General features: G+C 42.8%; 1 protein-coding gene across 2 annotated transcripts in view; it reads right to left on the bottom strand.

Moving 5' to 3' along the window:
• arhgef2a (Rho guanine nucleotide exchange factor (GEF) 2a) overlaps positions 1 to 23161 on the bottom strand; it is a 159131-nt gene that overhangs the window by 43584 nt on the left and 92386 nt on the right. For both annotated transcript variants that reach the window (XM_083925466.1, XM_083925467.1), the window contains one exon: positions 21090 to 21157. In XM_083925466.1, coding sequence (XP_083781592.1) covers positions 21090 to 21157 — 68 coding nt within the window. The remainder of the gene's footprint in view (positions 1 to 21089; positions 21158 to 23161) is intronic.

Here is a 23161-nt window from a genome sequence, read left to right as displayed (position 1 = left end):
GGGAGAAGCAGGTGTCTGAGTTCCTGGCTGGCCCAGATGATCACTTTTACTGTAACATGACTGAGAAATGCCAGTACTACACAGAAGATCAATACAATGAGAGCATCGAGATGGATGGGAAATTGTCTCCAATTCACTTTAATAGCAGGAGTCTATACACCAACTTCGAGCACATCAAGGCATACCTACATCACTTCAAAGGAAGAAGATAAAGGATTAGATTTTTTCCTGGATGGATATAAGCTTGTTTGTGTTAACAGGAGAAACAAAGGTGGGGGAGGAGTGACCCTGTTCATTGACAATAACATTTAGTATGAGACCGTACAACATACAGTATGTCTAAAGCTGTTGAGCACTTAATGGAATGTGTGACAACTGAAATGTGTGTGAAGAAATGTAAACATATATTTGTAAACTGTTTACAGAGCAACGGATTCAAAAAACAAATCAAAACAAAATATGACGATTGATGAATTCACTAATATAATGTATTCGATGGGCTTACAAGCTCTCATTACACGACCTAGCAGAATCACAACACACGGTGCTAATCTAATCGATAATATTTTCACTAATATTTTAGGGAATGACATAACAACTACTAATAAATGATATAAGTGACCACCTACCAATCCTTGTTATATATGACTGGAAAACACACTGTGAGAAAGACATAGAGCAAAAACACATATATAAGGGTCAGGACTGAATAAAGAATAAATACACTGAAGAATGAACTACTGAGGCAAAACTGGAACAATGTTTTCAATTAAATAGGTGAATGGTGCATATGATTCCTTTTTGTAAATATTTAAAACGCTATATGACAGACACTGTCCTGTAGTAAAAAGACACACGAATCAGAATAAGGAGGGGAAACCATGGCTCACAAAAACATTGACAACACTCTGTAAAAACGGTTCATAAAATTCAGGAAGGATCAGTCAGAAAAGAGATAAAAATGGTACAGAAACAAACTAAATTATCGCAAGAAAGAATATTACAGTAATCTATTCGTGGAAAACAGGAACCATACCAAAAAACTATGGGACATACTAAACAATGTGTTCAAGAATAAAAATACAAAACCTACTACCTCCCTACTTCAAGGAACACAACATGAAGGAAGATAACATGGAAATCGCATTTTCACCCAAATGAAAGTGTCCAAAGTGGTTCCAATGTTCAAGAAAGGAAACATACACGATTTTACTAATTACAGACCAGTCTCAATACTGCAACAACTATCAAATATTCTAGAGAAACTATTTAACAATAGGCTAGACAATTTCATCAACAAACACAATCTGCTATATGACAACCAATATGGATTCAGAAGAAACCACTCTACTGCTCTAGCTTTAACTGAGTCTGTGCAAATCGTTTCTGTTGCTATAGACCAAAAAAATACACTCAATTGGAATTTTCATTGATCTGAAAAAAGCAGATGACACCATTAACCATGATATTTTGACAGGTAAACTGGAGAGATATGGTATTAGAGATATAGTACTGGATTGGGTCAAGCGCTACCTACACCAGAGAACTAAATTAGTTAAATTAGGTGATAACACATCAACTTGCTTGGCCATAGTGTATGGGGTCCCACAGGGGTCAGTCCTGGGTCCAAAGCTGTTTATACTTTATACTGAATACTGAATAAATGCAACAAGAGTGTTATCATTCGTTAATGGAGTGAATATTGAAAAGGTTAGTAAGAACAAGGTGCTGGGAGTTCTTATAGATGACATGTTAAATTGGAAGCCATACATGAGACCTTTAAAAAGTAAGCTAGCCAGGAGTGTGTCCATACTTTGGAAAGCACAACAACTAATACATCAGAAAGCACTTTATCTGTTGTATTGAGCACTAGTCTCTCCACACCAGCAATACTGTGCAGAGGTATGGGGACACACTTTTAAAGGCAACAAAAAACCCCTATGTCATGATTCCATCTTGGCAGTCCTTCTCTCCCCTTTTGTCTCTGTATTTGTCTCCCTCTGTCTGTGATTCCCTGTATGTGTCTTCCCTCTCTGTTGCAAGCTGGAGGTGTGGTTTTCCCCGGGCAGGCTGTTCCAGGTGGACCTCGTTGGCGCCAGTTACCTCCCTTCCTGTATATAAGGATGGACCTTGAAATCTTTCAGCAAGAGCGGTAGCGTGTAACAGACCCTGGCTTCATCTGTGCTTCGATGTTTTTTCCTCTCACTCCTCCGTGAACCTGTTCTTTGTGCTTTTTGCTCCAGTTGCCGGTTTCCCTGTCGACCTGCCTGCCAGTCTGCCTGCCTGCCTGCCTGTCTCCCAGCCTGTCTCCCAGCTTACCACCCACCTGTGCTCATTCCCCGTGGCCATTCTTTCCCACTCATGACTGGATGAACGGACCTTTGAAGAGGGCTTCACTGTGCACTTAAGTTGGAGTTGTTTTTATTAAAACCTTTAAAACTGACTCTAGCATTCGTGTCTGCAGTTGGGTCCCAGGCCACTGTGTTTACCCAGTTACCATTTGTGACACCCTGTGTCAAAATAAATTGAGATCTCTCATCTGCTTGAAGCCAGCACTGTGTCTGAAATGATCTGACCAAGACAAAAACTGAGTATTTTCTAACCGTACCGCTAGATGGTAATGGCAAGCACACAACGTATAAAAATGATTAAAGCTGCCATTTGATATTGTATTATCAGTAATCACTAAGGGTTTTTGAAGTTAACAGCTTAGTTCGTTCAAGATCTGCTTTCTCTTGAGATAAACACAGTAACGTAAAGAGTTATATACGTAGAAGGTTTATAGAATCCCCTGTGTTTTGATTCTTTGAAATGATTTGATGTTGAAGTTGATTATGTTGTGATAACATGATATAGTTTAATCATAAAGAATGGTAAATCACTGATTGAAAAAGCAGAAGTGAATCACAAGATGTTTTAGTATGTGTGTGTGTAACTGAGCAACAGATGGCCTTCGTTGGAAAGCACCAGAGATAGAATAGGGGAAGTGAAACTGTATGTGGAAACTAACAGGGATATGTAGCTGTGGAACAGCACATAGGAGGGATTGTCTGTTTTTGCAGTTTGAAACGGGACAAAGTGAGCAAGCTTTTGAAGGGACTTTAGTTAAAGTTTCTGCAACTGAAATTATAAGAACTTGCAAGGAGGATTAACCATTTCCAAACAGTTGTGGATTACAATTCGGACTAACTGAGTTTCCTTGTTCAACCTGCCAGCAAGAACTGTGGACATTGTGAGAGACTTTGTGGATTTTGGATAAGATCACTGGTTTTCTACAATTGTCATCAGTTTGGCAGCATAGGGGGGATGGCTGGGCCTGGCTAATTCCTCCCTCCTTCTCTTCCCCTACGAAAGAATTTATGGACCATATGAATTATAACAATTTTAAGCTGTTTGCTTGCCTTGCTAAATTTACAATAAACACACCAACCTGCATTTAAAGATTAACATTGTGGACATTGAATCAATTACTTCTTTAGGACTGTGGTCTTAAAGGAACAATGTGCTAACATACTACACGCAATTGGGGCATACTCACACTGTCCTTCCGCACCGCGACCCAGGCTTTAGGCTACTTGTCCCCCCTCCCTCTCCCCCCGCGCCCCAGCCCCGTTTGTACTCAGACTGCCAGGGCCTCGGCTAATGCTTCTTGCTGTCCATACGCCATCAGGCCGTAACACGTCACACGCATTGATCGCGTGTGTGTGGCTTTGTTTACAAATCTTTCCACAGACCTCCGAGTTTTTGTGCGTCTTGTCGACTGTTTTTGAATATTTTCATCCGTCCAAATCTACAGTAAACACTCCACCTCCGCATCACACCAACGTGAACCTTTCACCGCCATTGTTGTTGTTAAATGTCCACGCATGGTCCGTCCTTCTATTTACTATGTCCGAACAGGCGGACATAACGCTACTGCCGTAGGGCTCGTGCTCGTGCTCGTACAAGTGCGCACGCTCGTGCTCGTACATGTACAAATGGCTCCGCTAAAGCCCACCTCTTTCAAGGCCGCAGTTATGCGCGGAACGGGTGCACTCACACTGCTTAAAGGTACTAGGCTTTAGCTGAAAAAACGGTTTTGGCCTCGGCCATAAGGACAGTGTGAGTGCGCCCTTAAAGGTTATCCTAGCCCCAGAGATTTGCTGCCTTTAATGGGCGGGGCTGGTGTTGGTGCCTTGTTCAGGGCTATACTGGAGCAAGCGGTGTAAACGTTCGTGTGATGGTAGTAAGAAGCTAGGCGTGTCTCCTCGCCATCCGCTTAATCCGTTCAGTTATCCTTTGGCTGTGTAATACTAGTAAAGCTACTGAGGACTTTAACCCTTCGAACGGAGAGAAGGTCCATGACCACCTGTACAGGTGTAAAAATGTATTTTATTTTATTAACCTTTATTTATACAGATAAAATCTCATTGAGACCCAGGGTCTCATTTGCAAGAGAGACCTGTTCAGGTAGGCAGCAGCAATACACAAAGTTACAGACTAACTGAACATACAGGAGACACAACACAGAACATAAACAGTAAAACAGTAAAATAATACAGTACAAACTGCAAAGGGCAAAGAACAAGTTAAGTACAAGTTAAGTTATGTACAAGTGCAGTCCCCCACAGACTCAACAGCCTTCCTACAAGCAGTTTGAAGTCCCCTAAAGAAATAAAGCTGGACAGCTTAAGCCTCTGCAGCGTAGGAAAATGCCTTCTCGCCAAGTTCAGTACGGACTGACGGGATGGCAAACAAGATGTAGTCCAGGGACCGGAGGCTGCAATCGGACTGTTTCCGTACCAGATACATTGACAAATAAGAAGGGAGCAGTCCGATAATGGATTTATAGATAAATAGATACCAGTGAGTGGTTCTTTGCATGGAAAGTGAACACCAGTTTGTAAGAGAGTACAATGTACAGTGATATGTGAGGGGTTTACAGCCAGTTATGAATCTCAAGGCCCCGTGATATGCGGCATCAGTTGCAGGGAGTGAGCAGAGGCATTTATATATACAACATTCCCATAATCCAGGAGTGGCAAGAAAGTGGCCGCAACAATACGTTTTCTGGCTTTAAAAGAGAAACAGGCTCTATTTCTGAAAAAACAAACACCTTTAACCTCAATTTCTTCAGTAACTGGTCAACATGACATTTAAAAGAAAGGCTATCATCCACTGTGATGCCTAGATTTTTGTAAGTGGCCACAGACTCAATGGGGATACCCTGAGCAGACATAATACTGGGTAGAACACTAGGTACCTTCCTTTTATTAGAAAAGAACATCATCTTGGTTTTATCTGCATTTAGAACTAGCCTTCGTTGAAATATTTGCGCCTGAATGGTGTCAAAAGCAGACTGCAAGTCAGTGAACACCTGGCCAACAGAAGATGCACAACAACAGACAACGGTGTCGTCAGCATAAAGATGTAAAGATGCATTAATATTTTGGGCCACCTCATTTATATAGATGGTGCAGAGAGTTGGTCCTAAGACTGAACCTTGCGGCACACCGTTTACAGCGTTTAGGAACTCGGAGCAAAGGCCATCGGACTGCACACACTGTTTACGGTTGGAAAGGTAGTTAGAAAACCAGCCAACTGCATGGTCTGACAATCCAATGGTGGTCAGTCGCTGACTCAAAATCCTGTGATCGACTGTATCAAATGCCTTTGAAAGATCGATAAAAAGAGCCGCACAATATTTCTTGGCATCCATGGCTACCAACATATCATTTATCACTTTAATGGCAGCAGTTGCAGTACTATGCTGCTTCCTAAAGCCAGATTGAATAGGAGATAAAATATTGTTCAGGCTCAGGTAATCCTTGACCTGGTCAAAGTAGCCAGTCCGCCTCAAGCCCCAACTTCCTTGCATTGGCCCAGATCTGATTTCTCTTGTGTAAGAGACCCGTAAGTTCAGCAGTGAACCAGGGGCTCTCTCGTCCCTTCACCCTGAACCAACAAAAAGGAGCATGTTTGTCCTTAAAATAACCAAAACTGCCATAAAAATATTCCCATGCAAGATTTAAATCATCAATTAGTAAAATACGATCCCAGTTAAAATGGTAAAGATCATGAAGAAAAGCTTGTTCAACAAAGTTCTTCAGACTTCTTTTAAGAACAATACGAGGCTTAGTGCGAGGGATTTTAATGTCCCTTACAACACCGATCACACAATGGTCACTCATATCATTGGCGAAAACTTCTGTAGCAGAATATTTATGTAGCATGTTGGTAACTAAAAGATCAATAAGAGAAGATTTGGTTGGGCATTTGGGGTTAAGACGCGTATGACTTTTAGAGATTTGAGTAAGGTTAAAAGCTAAACACTGGGCCTTAAAAGGATCAGACACTGTTTAAAACCAGTCCCAATTAAAATCACCCACCAGAACAATTTCTTTGAATTTCAGTTCAGATAACAGCTGCATTAAAGAGGATAATGTCTCTGCAGTGAGGCAGAGGGGGGCCTTTAGCAACCAACAATAGTTAGGTGTTGACCACCAGACAAAGCAAAGCAGACAAATATTTAAAGATAATATTTCAAACTGTTTACAAATTGATTTGGCAAGCAAGATTTGTGCAGCAAGACTAGATCTGACATATATTGCCACTCCACCGGCCTTATTAGGACGATCAGAACGGAAAATATTAAAACCCTGAATTGCTACATCCTTGTCCAAAACAGATTTAGAGAGCCAGCATTCGGGTGTTGGCAGCGGCGGCTCACAGCGATCGGGTGTTGGCGGCCGTGGCTGACAGCGATCGGGTGGCGGCGGCGACGACTCACGCCATTCGGGTGGTGGCGGCAGCGGCTCAGGGCGGTCGGGTCTTCGGGTCCCGGTGTCAGCGGCGGCGGTGGCTAACTGTCAGGCTGGAATACATGGGATCTAACATGTGGTGCCAAACGTTGGGCTCGATGAAAAGTTTGTTGAGCTGAAACGGAACCCCAGCAGAGAGACCAGCCACTGTTCTTGTGAGACAACCCGAGGAGAAGGTGTGCAGCAGAGAGGGGATACCTGAGCATCTTGGGAGGCGACCGACTAAGGAACCAACCTGCAAATATCTTTAGAGACCTGCGGAGAATGGCAGCTGTCGAGGGACAGAGCTGCTGTTCCTGAGAGGCGGAGCTGAATAGTCAAGCAGTCTGCAATCTCGTCCCTGCTCATTGCGCACAGAGAGGCTTCGAGGGGCAGACCACTCGACAAGACAGAGACGAGAGTAGAATACGACAGAAAAGAGACGTGCTGAGAGCTCGAACCTGCTCCAGGTGCTATGGACGAGAAAGGGCCAAGAGGAGCTGAGCATATGCCTGAACCAGCTAGATGCCATATGACGTATCGGATTATATTGCTGGGAGATGGTATTGATACTTGGGACAAAAGTGTTGTGGAGTTCTTCCAGCACTGTAACCCAGGATCTGACTGGGACACGTTGAAGGAAGAAACAATTAAAGCAGTAGAGCACCAGAACAGAGGATACTATCGCTCGCAAAACCTGTGGATAGGGAAGCAGGGGGTAATAGTAATAGGGTGTCCTACGGGGGTTAAAACAAAAAATTACATTCAGCATTGGTTTGAATATTGGCAAGCTGGACCGGGGGTAGTATCGAAACCCTGGTGAGCCCATTCATCAAGTATGATCCCATGCTCAAAATGATCAGCAACAGGCTACAGGTAGAGTATGTACTATCTGGCATGGACGGTAACATTAAAGCTGCGCCTTGACATAAGGAGTATGCAGCCCTACTAGCCAAGATGAAAGCTCTAGCTGAAGCGATGGGGTTAGAAGCTGAAGCAGATGGGGACAAGAGTTTGACACAGGAGCTTAACTCTGCTTAATGGGGATGTGAGTGGCAGTGAGGAAGAAGGCTCCAAGGCTCCAGCAAAACCTGAGTGTCCGAGCAACAACGAGCAGGATCCAGCAGAGGACCTGAGGTTAGAGGACGACGAGGGCCCGAGCGACAGCAAACAGTTTAAGCTGCCCCCCTTGTTCATTCCTCCTTGGATTCACCAAGTGAGGCAGCAGTTCGTCACAAGAGGTGCATTCCGAACCCGGGGGAGTAAAAATGCCTGGGTCAACGGCATGGAAAATCAGCATGCCAGACCAGCAGCAGCAGAAGGGGATGCCGGAAAGGCATCCAAGAAAAGTCGAAGGGACAGCTCCAACGATGATAAGAGGGTGGGACCACCACTACAGCTGCTGCCTAGTGTAATAGAAAAGAATGTTAGCCGAATGGGTACAAAGGTGTGCTACTGGAAGGGGAACCCCTGGGAGTTAACGGGGGATGCCCTGATTGTAGTGACCAATGACCTGCTGCGGTTGCACAACAAGAAGTTTGGCAACATGTTGTGGAACCGCACCAGTGTGGAATGTCAGTGCGAAGCTCAAAAGCAGGTGCTGGTGAGCAGTGGAGGACAACTTTCTTATGTTGCTGTTATCCTCATGACATTCAGGAAATATTCCAATATAGATGAACTGAAGGACTACCAGAAGGGAATGTTAAATGCCCTGGTAAGGGGCATTACCCGAGCTAACGAGCCGGTATATACAAGGGTTGTTGTATGTGTTGATGGCTTGAGGTCCCACAATATCCATTGGGAGAACGCCGAGATGGTGGCTCTGGCTGTAGCAAGGCTACTGTGAAGGAGTTCGTAATTTAGACCTTGAAGGAGCAGAGTAAGGAGCGAGAGGAGAGAGCCCTGTACAGCCTAGGGGCTGGTAGGTCCCCACAGAAGGCAGTCAGCACCCGAGAGAGGGAGCCATCGACTGAGAAACCTGGGAAGCCGATTCCTTAGACGGATGATGGTGGCGATGTCTGACGGGAGCCTGGCATCCGTAGCTAACCAAACTATGTCCAAGCCAAAACCGTTGCGGATAGGAAAGCGGAAAGTCTTGAAGAAGGAAAAACCAGGAAAAGAAGAATAAAGGGAAAAAAAAAATTCAAAAAAGACTGTGGGGATTTGGGACCTACTCGGACTTCCTGAATCTGCGGCCGGCCGGCCCGGATCTGCTCGTGCCCGTGCCCGACAACTCATAAAGACGGGATACAGCTCTTGGATATCAGCCAAGAGGAGGAAAAAGGTAACTATCATAAGTTTTGTCTCTATATAATAGTTTAATCCAACGTAACGTAACGTAACGTAACGTAACGTAACGTAACGTAACGTAACGTAACGTAACGTAACGTAACGTAACGCAATGCAACAAGACATGACAGTGAGCTAACATAAATAGTCAGCTGTTTGTGCCTCCACCACAAACATGCGGGGGATTGAGCCCTCACTTCCACCCCGATACAGGGTTTCTGTGGGTCCTCGCAGTCTCAGATCTCCTGCAAACCTGGAGTATGTACTGCTGGGGGCCCAGAAAGATTCACTGTTGAATTAAGTGCATTTAGGTGCCATCTAACTTAGTATTGCTTGTAGCGTTGTTGCTACGGTAACATACGGCAATGTGAGTCACGTAGTGGTACGTCAACAGGTAGTAAAATCAGCTGTTCTTCCCCCGGTGTGTGAATGTCGCATGCTATCGATAGCTTCTTCATCACTTCCATCATGTTAAGTCATTTCTGCCCTGCTGTTGCACCAAGTATGTTGTTATTTGGCCATATTGGTTATTAACTTGAACAGTGCCATGTCTTAAACTAAAGATACTGACTGTTGTTACAGGCTGTTACAGTCTGTAAGTCCTCTGTTATTTTCTGCCCCACACTGAAGCAATAATACATTTACCTGTGATGATCTTCACTGCATATCACTGCTGTGATTAAATAAATCCTTCATCAGCATTTTAAGTTTTATGTCAAGTACTTTAGTAAAAAAACATACTACATTGAAATATTTTGCCCCCCTTTTTGTCTTTGCTTATTTCTCATGTATGTCTCAGCATAAAGGAATGACTGTTTATTACATATCCCATTTTCACATTACATTGATATCCCTCAGAAACACCAGTCCAATTTTTTCACACATTATAGTGAAATATTATGTATGTGTATATACCATATATGGTTTATATAGCGTTTCAGTAGTGTATATGAAAGCGTTTCACTTGTATGTGTGAGAGCGTTTCAGTAGTGTTTATAAAAGCGTTTCACTTGTATGTGTGAGAGCGTTTCAGTAGTGTATATGGAAGCACTGGCTACCTGTAAAATCTAGAATAGAATTTAAAACCCTTCTCCTTACCTATAAAGCTCTTATTGGTCAGGCTCCGTCGTATCTTAAAGAGCTCATAGTACCGTCTCACCCGACTAGATCGCTGCGCTCAGAGAATGCAGGGCTACTTGTCGTTCCTAGAGTCTCCAAAAATAGAAGGGGAGGTAGAGCCTTCAGCTACCAAGCTCCTCTCTTGTGCAACCAACTCCCAAGTGTTATTCATCCGGGGGACACTGTCCCCATATTTAAGAGTAAACTTAAAACTTGCCTTTTTGATAAAGCTTACAGCTAGGGCTTACGAGGCCCTCAGCTATGTTGTCATTTTTAAAGCTGAGTTTGTTCAGCTTAATGATGCTACTATAAGCCTAGTCTGCCGGGGGATAATACTTTTCCTAATACTCTGACCTTCTCTCCTCTCTGTCTGTGTCATTCATGTCTCATCAATGCACATTACAAATTACACTTCTTCCCCGGTGTTGTTTGTGCTTTGTCGTCTCGCAGGTCTCTGCTGATGGTGGTGGGGCCTACTGCCGTGTTCCTGTGGGTAGGTCTCTGCTGATGGTGGTGGTGCCTACTGCCGTGGTCCTGTGTGTAGGTCTCTGCTGATGGTGGTGGTGCCTTCTGCCGTGGTCCTGTGCAGGTCTCTGCTGATGGTGGTGGTGCCTGCTGTCTTGGTCCTATGTGCAGGTCTCTGCTGATGCTGGTGGTGCCTGATGCCCTGGTCCTGTGCGCAGGTCTCGGCTGATGGTGGTGGTGCCTGCTGCCGTGGTCCGGTGGTCCTGTGTGCAGGTCTACTGACGGTGGTGGTGCCTGCTGCCATGGTCCTGTGTGTAGGTCTCTGCTGATCGTGGTGGTGCCTGCTGCCGTGGTCCTGCATGACGCTTCCTGCTACTTCTATAAATATTAGTCATTTATACTGTCACTAGTCTTATAAATTATAAAATTTGTAGCCATAAAAACACCATCAGTGGTATGTCTTGCTGCATCGTAGCTGATATTTCCCCTACTCATAATTGATTATGTTTGTCATTATTATCATTTTCATATTCTATCACCTTAGATGTGTCTGTTCCACTACTCTGCTGTATTAACTGCCATAACATATAAGTCATATTCACATTACTATAGATATTACTGCTATTATTGCTGTTATAGTTACTGTTACTCTTTGGCTGCTTGCATCTCTGGAAGTGTGTCTGTCTCTCTGTCTTTTGTCTGTCTTTGTCTTTCTATGTCTCTCTCTCCTTTTCTTCCTCCCCAACTGGTCAGGACAGATTGTCGTCCTCCACAGAGCTGGGTCTGTCCGACGTTCCTGCCTGTTATAGGGAAGGTTTTCGTTGCCACCGTACTCTACGGGGGAATTGTTGGGTCTATGCCTACTATGTAAAGTGTCCTGAGATAACTTTTGTTATGATTTGGCACTATAAATAAAATTGAATTGAATTGAATTGAATTGAATTGAATTGATACAGATAAGCCCATGTTACCGTTACTGTTTTCAAGGCAAGCCAGACACTTAAGTTTGTGTTCTGAAAGGTGACAAGAAGTTTGAAAACTACAAGGGACTGTGTATCCTTAATAATAACTGTGGTTTAAGTTTTATGAAGGGGCATTTATGTATATTGTCAATTTAAGAAAATTAAGTCACCTCGAAAAAAGAAAAATATAGAAATATGTGCACATCTAAGCAAGCCAACATTTGTGTTTTGAAGTTTTATTTTTTAAGCATGTTCATTTAAATGTGGTCATAAGTATCTTTTCAAGTGTAATGGGCTATGTGATATTACCAAGGCTTTGCAATATTTACTTTAATTGAGGGGTTTATCTAAAAGGACATTGACCTTATATAGTTTGACTTTTCATTTCTGCCTTGTGGAAATATCTGCTGTTAACTACACAGCTTATGTTAATTGTGTACAGGCAATCCACAACTAATTTAAGATATCACAAAGTTAAAAGGAATGTGGTTCAGAGAAGGCTAACATTGAACAACATGCGGTACAGCCTGCAGAGCTTTGTAGAAGTGAAAGAACTAGAACATTAACAGAAAGGGGAAAATAATTTCAGAAGGAAAAGATGAAAGGATTATCACTTTGCTTTGACAGCATTTATGAACACTGGAAGGTTCTGACTAAGATGGCCAAAAAATATGTAATCAGACAAGATCCTAGCAATATCCTACAAGAGCACATTGAAAGTATTCAAAGGGAAGAATCTGAGCTGAACAGTGTTTATGATGAATACAGAAAGATTGACAGCTCAGCTCAGGACATGAGACGCAAGTTGGACAGATGTGCATCAGTCACTAGCATTGTAATACAGAGTGCACAGTCTCAAATTCAAGGAACAAAGGAGGAGCGTGTCTGGCCTGATGCTAGCTCTGTATATGCATCTTCAATCTCTGGTGTTTCATTTCATGAACTTAAAGGTTGTAAGTCTAATTCCCTTCACCCTGCTGTATCCTCATCCAAAAGACAAGAAGCTTCTGCTGAGTAAGCACATACACGGGCTGTATTGAAGATCATTGCTGAGCAAGAAGGCCACCAAGCAGAGCTGCAGAAACTTGAAGCTGAGAACAAGTTGATAGTTGCAGACCAAGAGGCAGTTGCGTCAACTCACCTCCTCCTCTCTCCTCTCCTCTCCTCTCTCTTTCTCCTTCAACGAGAAAAGGTAGAACTTGAATGCAAGATAGAGAGAGAGAGAAACAAGAAGCAGCTCTCTTAAAGAGACAGCATGAGGAGAATGCTGCAAGAAAAAGGTCAGTTGAAATTTTGAAAAGAGAGCTTGAGCATTTGGAAGGGCTAAAAAGGCTAAATGCAGCCAAAGCAAATGAGCTCTATCCAGCCCCAGACTTTGTACCTGGGAACTCTGAGGTTGAGTTGCTTAGTCTTCGTCCTTCAAAAAAATATGTCGGAGGAGCTGTTAGAGAGCCTTAGAAGACGCAGAGAATCAAACACTTGCTGCCAAGCTACCCGACTGGTTAAGTACTGGATGGATCCGAAAAGCCACACAATATCAACTTGAATATGGTAGGTTCCCAAACTTCAGTTATTTGTGACGTTTCTGTCAATGGAGGCCAGCATTGCTTGCAACCCCATTACGTCTTACCAAGCATTACGGAAAGGTGATTCTGACAAAACAAAGAGCAAGAACCAGAACATGATGACTTTCAAGAACCAAACCTAAGGCACCAAGATCTTCACAACAAACATCAGTAAAAGGAAAATAGTAAGAAACCAGGACACAACTTACAGAAGTGCTACAAATTCAGTGAGAAGCCAGTAGCTGACCGCGTCATATTTATTCAAAGTAAAAAGCTGTGCTTCGGCTGTTTGAGTTCTGTGAGGCTTGTACAAGGAGGCACCCCACATGCCTACACGAAGAACGTTCAAAAAGGGAACAAGAAATAAACAGAGAACAATCTAAGGAAAGAAGTCATGCTAAAGAAAGAACTCAACCACAAGATTTCACAAAGGAAACAAATGCTTTCTAGTCTTCTGACTACTCAAGGTGCTTTCACACTACTTGTCACATTCACCCATTCACACAGATGGCAGCGGACATCAACATACTTTATAATCTAACCATTCACACCACATTCACACACCCATGTGTGAGCACTCGGAGCATTTCAGGGTTCAGTGTCTTGCCCAAGGACACTTCGACATGTGGACCGGGGGAGCTGATCTCTCGAATGAAGAACAACCCACTCCACCACTGAGCCACAGTCGCCTTACCAAAACAACATCAAACAGGGTTGCAAAAGATGGTAATAGTACACAGATGTCGACAATAGTACTCATCTATGTTTCAACGCCAAGTGATCCAGACATGGAAGTTCACGTCTACGCTCTGCTAGATTCAGTGACTGAATATGAGGCAAATGTCAACTACTGCGTAAGCACGATGTTTTCTTTTGTTTTTAGTTTTGTTTTGGCTTTTCTTCAGTTTTCTTTTATTCTTTTTTTATATATAACATGTAACAAGAATGTACAGATGAAAGACGGTACTACGGCAAGCTGGTACATTGTGAGAGATCACACAGACAATACTGAAGAACTCAGCTGAGTCCTATTAATCAAGAAACTAAGGAGAATTAAATTGGTCCACGATAGAGCGGCTAAGCTGGTCATTGGATGCGAGTGTTCTCAAAAAAGCGTGCAGATCCTGGTGAACCTGCATGCCCATACGGGACCTTTCTGGCCGGATAAATCCTGGATAGATGGGAAAAGTGGAGAGTCATGTGCTTTGCTGCACTTGATGTGGTGGATTTTGAGGACGTGTACATATTCACATTCATGACAATTGGAATGCTCTCCTTGGGATGGGAAATGTTCATGCAACATCAGATGGTCGCGGAACAGACCAGTGTGAGGGCCGACAACCCCACAGCTCGGAGTGCTGTGGTCGAGATGCGCTCTGACATCTCCGCAATTCGGGATTATGGGGCAAGGATGCGAGCGGATGTAGCCACAACTCAGGAGGATATGGCGAAGCTAAGCGTGGAGAAAGCTGCAGAAGAGAGGGATGACTAAAAGAATAGAATACATGATTACATGAGACTGTTGCTCACTTATGACAGACTAATATGGACACTGTGTCTGTTTGTCTGTCTAGAGCTGGACTGCAGCTCTGACTACTACCTGCTGTTGAAACGTGTTATGTCAAAGGACATAAGAAAAATAGTATAATGAAGATAATGTATTCTGTGGGTAACAGGGGCGGGACTAGATAAGCTTTTGCTTCTCACGCAATCCCTTTCGGTCATGTAAATTGTATGATTTAAACTAAGGTAATGTGTGAATTAAAACAAGTATTGCGGAAATTGGAAAGTAAATGGCGTTGCACTGAATTAGAGGAATCTCGCTTAGTTTGGCAAGAAGGTTTTAAAACATATAGGAAGGCCCTCCGTAATGCCAGAGCAGCCTATTACTCGAGCCTAGATTTCTTTTCAGCACTGTAGCCAGGCTGACAGAGAGCCACAGCTCTATTGAGCGTTGTATTCATATAACCCTTAGTAGTAACTATTTCATGACCTTCTTTAATGACAAAATTATAACTATTAGAGACTAAATCAACTCGCAAACCGGGGAACCTTAGAAACAACTGTACGACCGGATGTATACTTGGACTGCTTTTCTACAGTTGACCATAACAAATTAACCTCTACTATTTCTGGATCAAAGCCTTCTACTTGTCTCCTAGACTCTATTCCAACTAGGTTACTTAAAGAAGTGTTACCTTTAGTTAACACTCCTGTACTAGATATAATTGATATGCCTTTATCAGGAGGTTAAACCTCTTCTTAAAAAGCCCAGTCTTGATCCAGAGGTACTAGCAAACTATAGACCTATATCTAACCTTCTCTTTCACTCTAAAATCCTTGAGAAATTTGTCGCGAATCAGCTGTGTGACTTTTACATAATTATTAGTTATTTGAGGACTTCCAGTCAGGATTTAGAATTAATCATGGCACTGAGACAGCACTTGTAAAAATTTCGAACAACCTTCGAATAGCTTCAGACAAAGGACTTGTCTCTGTACTTGTTTTACTAAATCTTAGTGCGGCCTTTGACACTTTTGACAATCGCATCCTGTAACAGAGACTGGAGCATCTATATGGCATTAAAGGAACGGCATTAAGCTGGTTTAAGTCTATTTTTTATTTATCAGATAGATCTCAGTTTGTACATGTTAATGACAAATCTTCCATGCACACTAAAGTCAGTCACGGAGAGCCACAGGGTTCTGTCCTTGGACCGATTCTATTCACCTTATATATGCTTCCCTTATAAGGAAGCACTCCATAATCTTTTAATTGTTATGCTGATGATACCCAATAATATTTATCGATCAAACCAGAAGAAACCGATTCGGACACTGTCCCCTTTTTTAAAAGTAATCTTAAAACTTTCCTCTTTGATAAAGCTTATAGCTAGGGCTTGCGAGTCCTTAGCTATGTAGTTATTGACATTCAATTTCTCTTAGAGCCTGCATGTACTAAGCTGATTTTGTTATGCTTGATTCTGCTAATATAGGCCTAGTCTGCCGGGGGATAATACTGCTCCTGATACCTTGAGCTCCTCTCCTCTCTGCCTGTATTATTCATGTCTCATCAATGCATCATACTAACTGACTTCTGCCACAGAGTTGTTTGTGCTTTGTCGTCTCTCAGGTCTCGGCTGATAGTGGGGGTGCCTGCTGCCGTCGTCCTGCATGACGCTTCCTGCTACAACTATCACAATTAGTCATATATACTATCATTACTCTCATAAATGATAAAATTTGTGGCCATAAAAACACCATCAGTGGTATGTCTTGCTGTATCACAGCTGTCATTGCTGCTAGACATCACTGATCATGTTTGCCACCATAATTGTTATTATCATTGTCATATTCTGTCACCTTGGCTGTTCTTGTTTCTTACTAGTCTGCCACATTAACTGCCATAACATATAAGTCATATTCACATTACTATAGATATTATTATAGTAACTGTTACTTTTGAGGTTGCTTAAGTGTGACTCTGTCTATCTGTCTTTGCTTCTCTCTGTCCATCTGTTCTCTTCTTTTCTTCCTCCCGACAGGTCAAGACATATGTCCGTCCTCCATAGGGCTTGGTCTGTCTGACGTTCCTGTCTGTTATAGGGAAAGTTGCTACCGTACTAAATGCCGGAATTGTTGGGTCTATGTAAATCACAAATAAGTCATATAGTGTGCTCTGTACAGTACCTACTCTGAAAAGTGTCCTTCGATAACTTTTGTTATGATTAGGCACTATAAATAGAACTGAATTGAATCTAATTGAATTGTGAGGAGGATTTATCTAACTGACATTCCTTAAAATAAAACAAATATATAAAAAAAAATGAATAAATAAATAAATAAATAAATAAAGTCCACAGCAACATAAATGGGATCACAGCAAACAATAAAAATACATTTAGGAAAAATCACAACAAACAATTATATTAAAATGCCCATTAATTGAAAATCACAGCAAACAATAATATTCAAATGCTCAAAATCAAGTTAACCATCAGCCAAACTACTCTAGTTGTTCTCATCATATGACATATTTTCATCCCAGAGCACATGTCAAAATTGCTACTGATATGATATTTTGATGTGTCCATCTCACCTGATGGTCCATGATTATTCCAGGGTGATTTTAACCATGTTAATTGTAAATAGACTCTGAGCAACTTTTCCCAATACAATACACCAGCAACAGTAGTCACTCACTCATCTTCAACCGCTTATCTGGGGTTGGATCGTGGGGGCAACAGCTCTAGCAGAGGACCCCAAACTTCCCTTTCCCAGGCCACATTAACCAGCTCTAACTGGGGGATCCCGAGGCGTTCCCAAGCCAGTGTGGCGATATAATCTCTCCACCTAATGCGGGGTCTTCCCCGAGGCCTCCTCCAAGCTGGACGTGCCTGGAACACCTCCCTAGGGAAGTGAGGATACTCCAACCACCCTCCTGAGAACTCGCAACCTCGTTCTTTCATTCATGACCCAGCTTTCATGACCATAGGTGAGGGTAGGATTGAAGATTGACCGGTAGATCAGGAGCTTTGCTTTCTGGCTCGGCTCTCTTTTCGTCAAGAGGTGCGGTAGAGCGACTTCAATACCGCCCCAGCTGCTCCGATTCTCCGGCCAAACTCACGCTCCATCGTCCCCTCACTCTTGAACATGATCCTGAGGTACTTGAACTCCTTCACTTGGGGTAAGGACTCATTGCTTACCTGGAGTAAGCAGTCCACCGGTTTCCTGCTGAGAGCCATGGCCTCATCTGCAAAAAGCAGAGGAGAGATTCTCAGCCCACCGAACTGCAACCCCTCCCCATCACGACTACGCCTCGATATCCTGTCTGTGAAAATCACGAACAGGATTGGTGACAAAGCACACCCCTGGCGGAGGCCAACCCCCACCGGGTACGAATCCGACTTGCCGAGACCGGACACAGCTTTCGCTTTGGGTGTACAGAGATCGGATAGCCCACAGAAGCGACCAAATCACCCCATACTCCCGCAGCACCTCCCACAGTATCTCCCGAGGGACCCGGTCATATGCCTTCTCCAGATCCACAAAACACAGGTAGAGTGGACGGGCGTACTCCCAGGCCCCCTCCAGGATCCTTGCGAGAGTGAAGAGCTGGTCCGTTGTTCCACGTCCAGGACGGAATCCGCATTGTTCCTCTTCAATCTGAGGTTCGACTATAGGACGAACCCTCCTTTCCAGCACCTTGGAGTAGACTTTACCAGGGAGGCTGAGTAGTGTGATACCCCTGTAACTGGCAGACACCCTCTGGTCCCCTTTTTTAAACAGAGGAACCACCACCCCAGTCTGCCACTCCCTTGGCACTGTCCCAGACTTCCACGCAATGTTGAAGAGACGTGTCAACCAAGACAGCCCCTCCAAACCAAAAGCTTTCACCATTTCAGGACGAATCTCATCCATCCCTGAGGCTTTGCCACTGTGAAGTTGTTTGACTACCTCAGTGACTGCCGCCGGAGATATTGACAATGATTCCCCATCAGCCTCCAGCTCTGCCTCTACAAAAGAGGGCGTGCTAGTCGGATTAAGGAGTTCCTCAAAGTGCTCCTTCCACCGCCCGATTACCTCATCGGCTGGGGTCACCAGCGTCCGGTCCCTATTGTAAACAGATTGGACGGTTCCCCGTTTCCTCCTCCTGAGATGTCGAATGGTTTTCCAGAAGGACCTTGGTGCCGCCCAAAAGTCCTTCTCAGTCTTCCATTGGCTGATAAAAACAGACTAGCAAGGCTGGTCAAAGTGGCCAGTAAGGTGATCGTGGCGCAGCAAGCCCCAGCTGCAGGATATCTATTGTAAACATGTCACCTGCAAGACTCAACAAATTCTTAACTCTCCTAATTACCAGATTTTTAAAGAATTCAGGCTCTTCGGCATGCCAAAGCTTCTTTTAACCCTGTGGCCATTGAGAAGCCTAATTTGCTTCATTAACTTGCTTGTTTTATTTGTATCCTTCTTAGATATCGTGGATTGTCTGTAGTGAATATTTATGTATTTCCTTGTAATTTTTTACAGCTCTGTACAGCACTTAATTTCACTTGTATTTTTTTACTGTAATAATGATTTTAGCTTTTTTAGTTTTTTTAGCTAAAGGGTTAGTGTGGCAGGTGTACCTTGTTCTCATTATTTTCTGTATTTGTTTGTTTCTGTAACGTTGAAAGTTGAGATTTAACATGATTGCGCCCCCTACTAGCAGGAGGTAGTGACAGACATCCAAGTATGTTAACATCAGGCATGTTTAGTACATGTTGCGTAATGGCATGGCGGATGTTTGTGCTTCTCACCATGAAACAGAAAGTTTCTCTAACTTCACTGCAACTGCACCACATTTCCTGTGCATGATAAGAGTCCAGGCCTGAAGACAACTGCATGCCAATAGTGCTAATAGGGACCAACACTATTGGCACTATTGACACTACTGTTGCCAACACCTACTGGCAACAGGAAGTCAGCTTAACATGACAAACTTCGTCAAATTAACATCAAATTTTCAATGTGTGTTCTAAACTTGATACACAGCGTGTTTAATACACACTCTCTAGTTCCAAACAGTGGATGCGGGAAGTGCTGCAAAAGTTTTGAAAGATCGCCTGCGGGCTCACCCCCTCTGTGCAATGTCGGATGGTCTGGGAAACACGCGATCACGTCCGCCGGGGTCCAGCAGGCTACCCCCCTACATGCACTGGGTCTGAGGGCCCATTCATTACTGCTCGCATCTTTAAGTCAGTCTGATTATCGCTACTTATATTGCTTTAACTGAGAAATGTCTACTGCAGCCATTGACAGATTACCGCGTGGTCAGTGTCGGCACATCATGCTAATGGCCCTGGAGCCAATGGGGGCCCTTGGCTTCAGACCCGGCACCACTAGTAAGGATTCATCAATATCTACCCATTGTGATGAAAGATCTGCAGCAGATGGTGCTGCTGGTGATCCTGCATCTGCCGTAGCAACAGCTAGCCAAGATGTTGCTAGCTTAACACCCAACCCGATCCCTGGATTAGAACCCACTGCTTCTATTAAAGTTCACTGAAATAGGGATGCTCCCAACCGGGAGAATATTTCAATTGTGTTTGGTTTATTGATGCAAACTATAAGGATAAAAGAGCGACTTCTGACCATAGCCACTGCAGACGGATAAGATACCAACACTCTCAGGTGACTCCAGCTATATTAACGTGGTGGGTAGCACTGTCTGCCTTGTAGAGCATAATGTGATTTAGCTCTTTATTGTGTGCTTTTGTTTGCTGTGGTCAGCAGTTAGCCAAGTATAGGACCTAAGCAAAGCTGTCGTTATGATGGTTTTTGGGTGTTAATTGTTATGCAATGGTTTTGGTCATGCTGTTCTTTAATGGTGTTTGTGCTGCCATCCATACAATGCACTATTGAAAATGTGTTTTGTATATTGCAGTTTATTTTTGTATATTTGAGAGCTTCTTGCATCTTTAGCAAGCATCTCTCATGCTGTTGTCTTTGTGCCGCCATGCACACAGTGCACGCCTTTTTTTGTTTTTATTTAAATTGAATGTGTGTTTTGAGTAATTTAAACTGTCAAAAATAAATGTAATTTCAAGGTAAATGGTTGCTGTGTGTTTGTGGTTGCTGTTGTGCAACAAAATCCCGTTTTCATCTTGTGTGTACGGGTCTGTGGCGAGTTGGTGTCCAGGGCCTGTGGTCATGATTAATCCGTCCACGACGACAGCTATAACCATTTGTATACATGTAATCTAGTCATAAATGTGAAGATGAAATGGAAACTCACAGAACAAAAAGAATAAATTACAATGAAACAAATTTACATGGTTCAAATGAGTAAGACAGTGCGCTCATTGAGAGACATACAGTACAGTACCAAATGTCATGTACATTTGATTGTATCATTGATGTTTGTCTCCTGACCTTTGAGTCTTCTAAGATGAGCCTTGTGTTCGGTCTCTATTAGGGGGAACTCCTCTCTTGATGGGCACCTGTACACAAAAGCACAGACCACCTTCCTAACTACAAATCATAACAACTTGAACAAATTAGTTTCACTGCTCATGAAAACAATGTGTATATTATACATTAACTCATGTTCGTTTAATAGATAGCCTAGTAAATTAATATACTGAACATAATAAAAGATCTTTAAAGGTTGAATATGTAGAATCTTAATTAAAAGCTACATTTAAATTTAAAAAAAAATAATACACCCAAGGGGCATTTTTAGGGGTACAGAATGAAAGTATTGCTTTTCCATAAAAATTATATTTAGTCTGAATTAATATTTAAAAGAATTTTGACGTGTTTGACAATGACTTTCTGTCATGTTCTGTTTACATTTTAGCAGCCAATAGCGTTAGGCGTTGTTGGTTGCCAGGGTTGTCTGTTGTTAGGCTACAGAAACAAGGAATCATTTTGAGCTGAGAGCTAGCTAATGGATTCCACACGGCTCAAAGAAAGACTTCCAACTGAAGACTTGCTAATGTTAAATATTGTTGTAAAACTAATTGATTAGTCCAAATTAGTGGTTACCCTGTATGATTCATCGCTTGAAGCAGGCTCATCTCTTGACACACTCTGCAACGAACCTGGCAACCCAACTGCTGGAATTATTTTTTCCCTCTTCCTGCACTGACCCTACATTCGGCATATGGTCAGATAAGGGCCTCAAAACTCTTAATGACCTGTATGAGAAGGTGTTTTTGCATCCTTTGCATCTATGTCAGACAATTACAGCCTGCCTAATAGCCACTTTCTGTTGATACCTTCAAATGAGACATTTCATCCAAAAGCAATTCCCACATTTTCCAAACGGCCCCCCTGAAGCTGAGATGGACCAGTTCCTGTCTCTCAACGTACAACACAAACGACTGATATCTGTCATTTATAATAAGATTGTTCTTCTGAGCCCAGTCTCCACTCTATCATCTTAAAGTGCATGGGAAAAGGATTTGGGGGTAGACATTAATTAGGTCCAGTGGAGGGACATTTTAAAACTGGTCCATTCATCCTCGATTTGTGCCAGGCACGGCCTATTACAGTGGAAGGTTCTTCAGAGAGCCCACTTCACCAATACTAAACTGGCTAAGATATACCCCAGTCACAGTGATGCTTGTAACCGTTGTAAGCAGTCCCCAGCTGACCACACACACATGTTCTGGATGTGCCAGAGACTTGCTGAATTTTGGTCCGATATTTTTCAAACTATAAACAGGCTCTTAACACAAATTTGGAACCCAATCCTCTGACTTCTCTTTTTGGGCTCCCTCCATCTAAAAATATGCGCATTACTACACAACGTGTCGTGGCCTTTACCACCCTGTTCACTAGACGTAACATTCTCCTTAAATGGAAACATGTTTCTCCACGGAGTCATAATGGTTGGATACATGGAATTTCAAAATGTCTACAGTTGGAGAAGTTAAGGTTTTCACAGAGGGGTTCTTTGACAGCATTCCACAAACCTTGGGACCCACTTCTGGCTCTTATTAGTAATAGTCTTACTGTTATTCCTGATGATGCTGAGGACACTTCCTAGTGCCTGGAAGGACCCCCCCCCCCCCCCCCAACACACACACACACTTTCATTCCTTTTTTTTATTTTTTAATTTTTTTATTTTTATCTTTTCCCCTTTTCTTCTTCCTGAATTACCTTGTTTATTTTTTCTATTAGCTATAGTTTTTACTCCATTTGGTTTAATTGTATCATGGTTAATTACTTATATTATATGTTATTCAATTATTCAGTTGGTTACTGTTACCATGTCTGACATGGTTTGTTGAGAGGGATAGTGGGATTTATGTCGAGATTTTCGTTTCTGTTCCTGTTTCTTCACTTTAAGGCAGATGCACTGACACACTGTATAACTGTTGTACTCTTTTGCTTTGATCATCTGCAAATATCATTTAAAAAAATGTGGGAAAAAAATCATGTCAGTACATTAAACATGATTAAATCATTAAGTGAATATCATTTTTATATGTGCAAC

Source organism: Echiichthys vipera (genome assembly GCF_963691815.1).
Source record: "Echiichthys vipera genome assembly, chromosome: 13".
In the NCBI taxonomy this organism is placed as follows: Eukaryota; Metazoa; Chordata; class Actinopteri; order Perciformes; family Trachinidae; genus Echiichthys; species Echiichthys vipera.
This window is presented reverse-complemented; position numbering and strand designations above follow the sequence as displayed.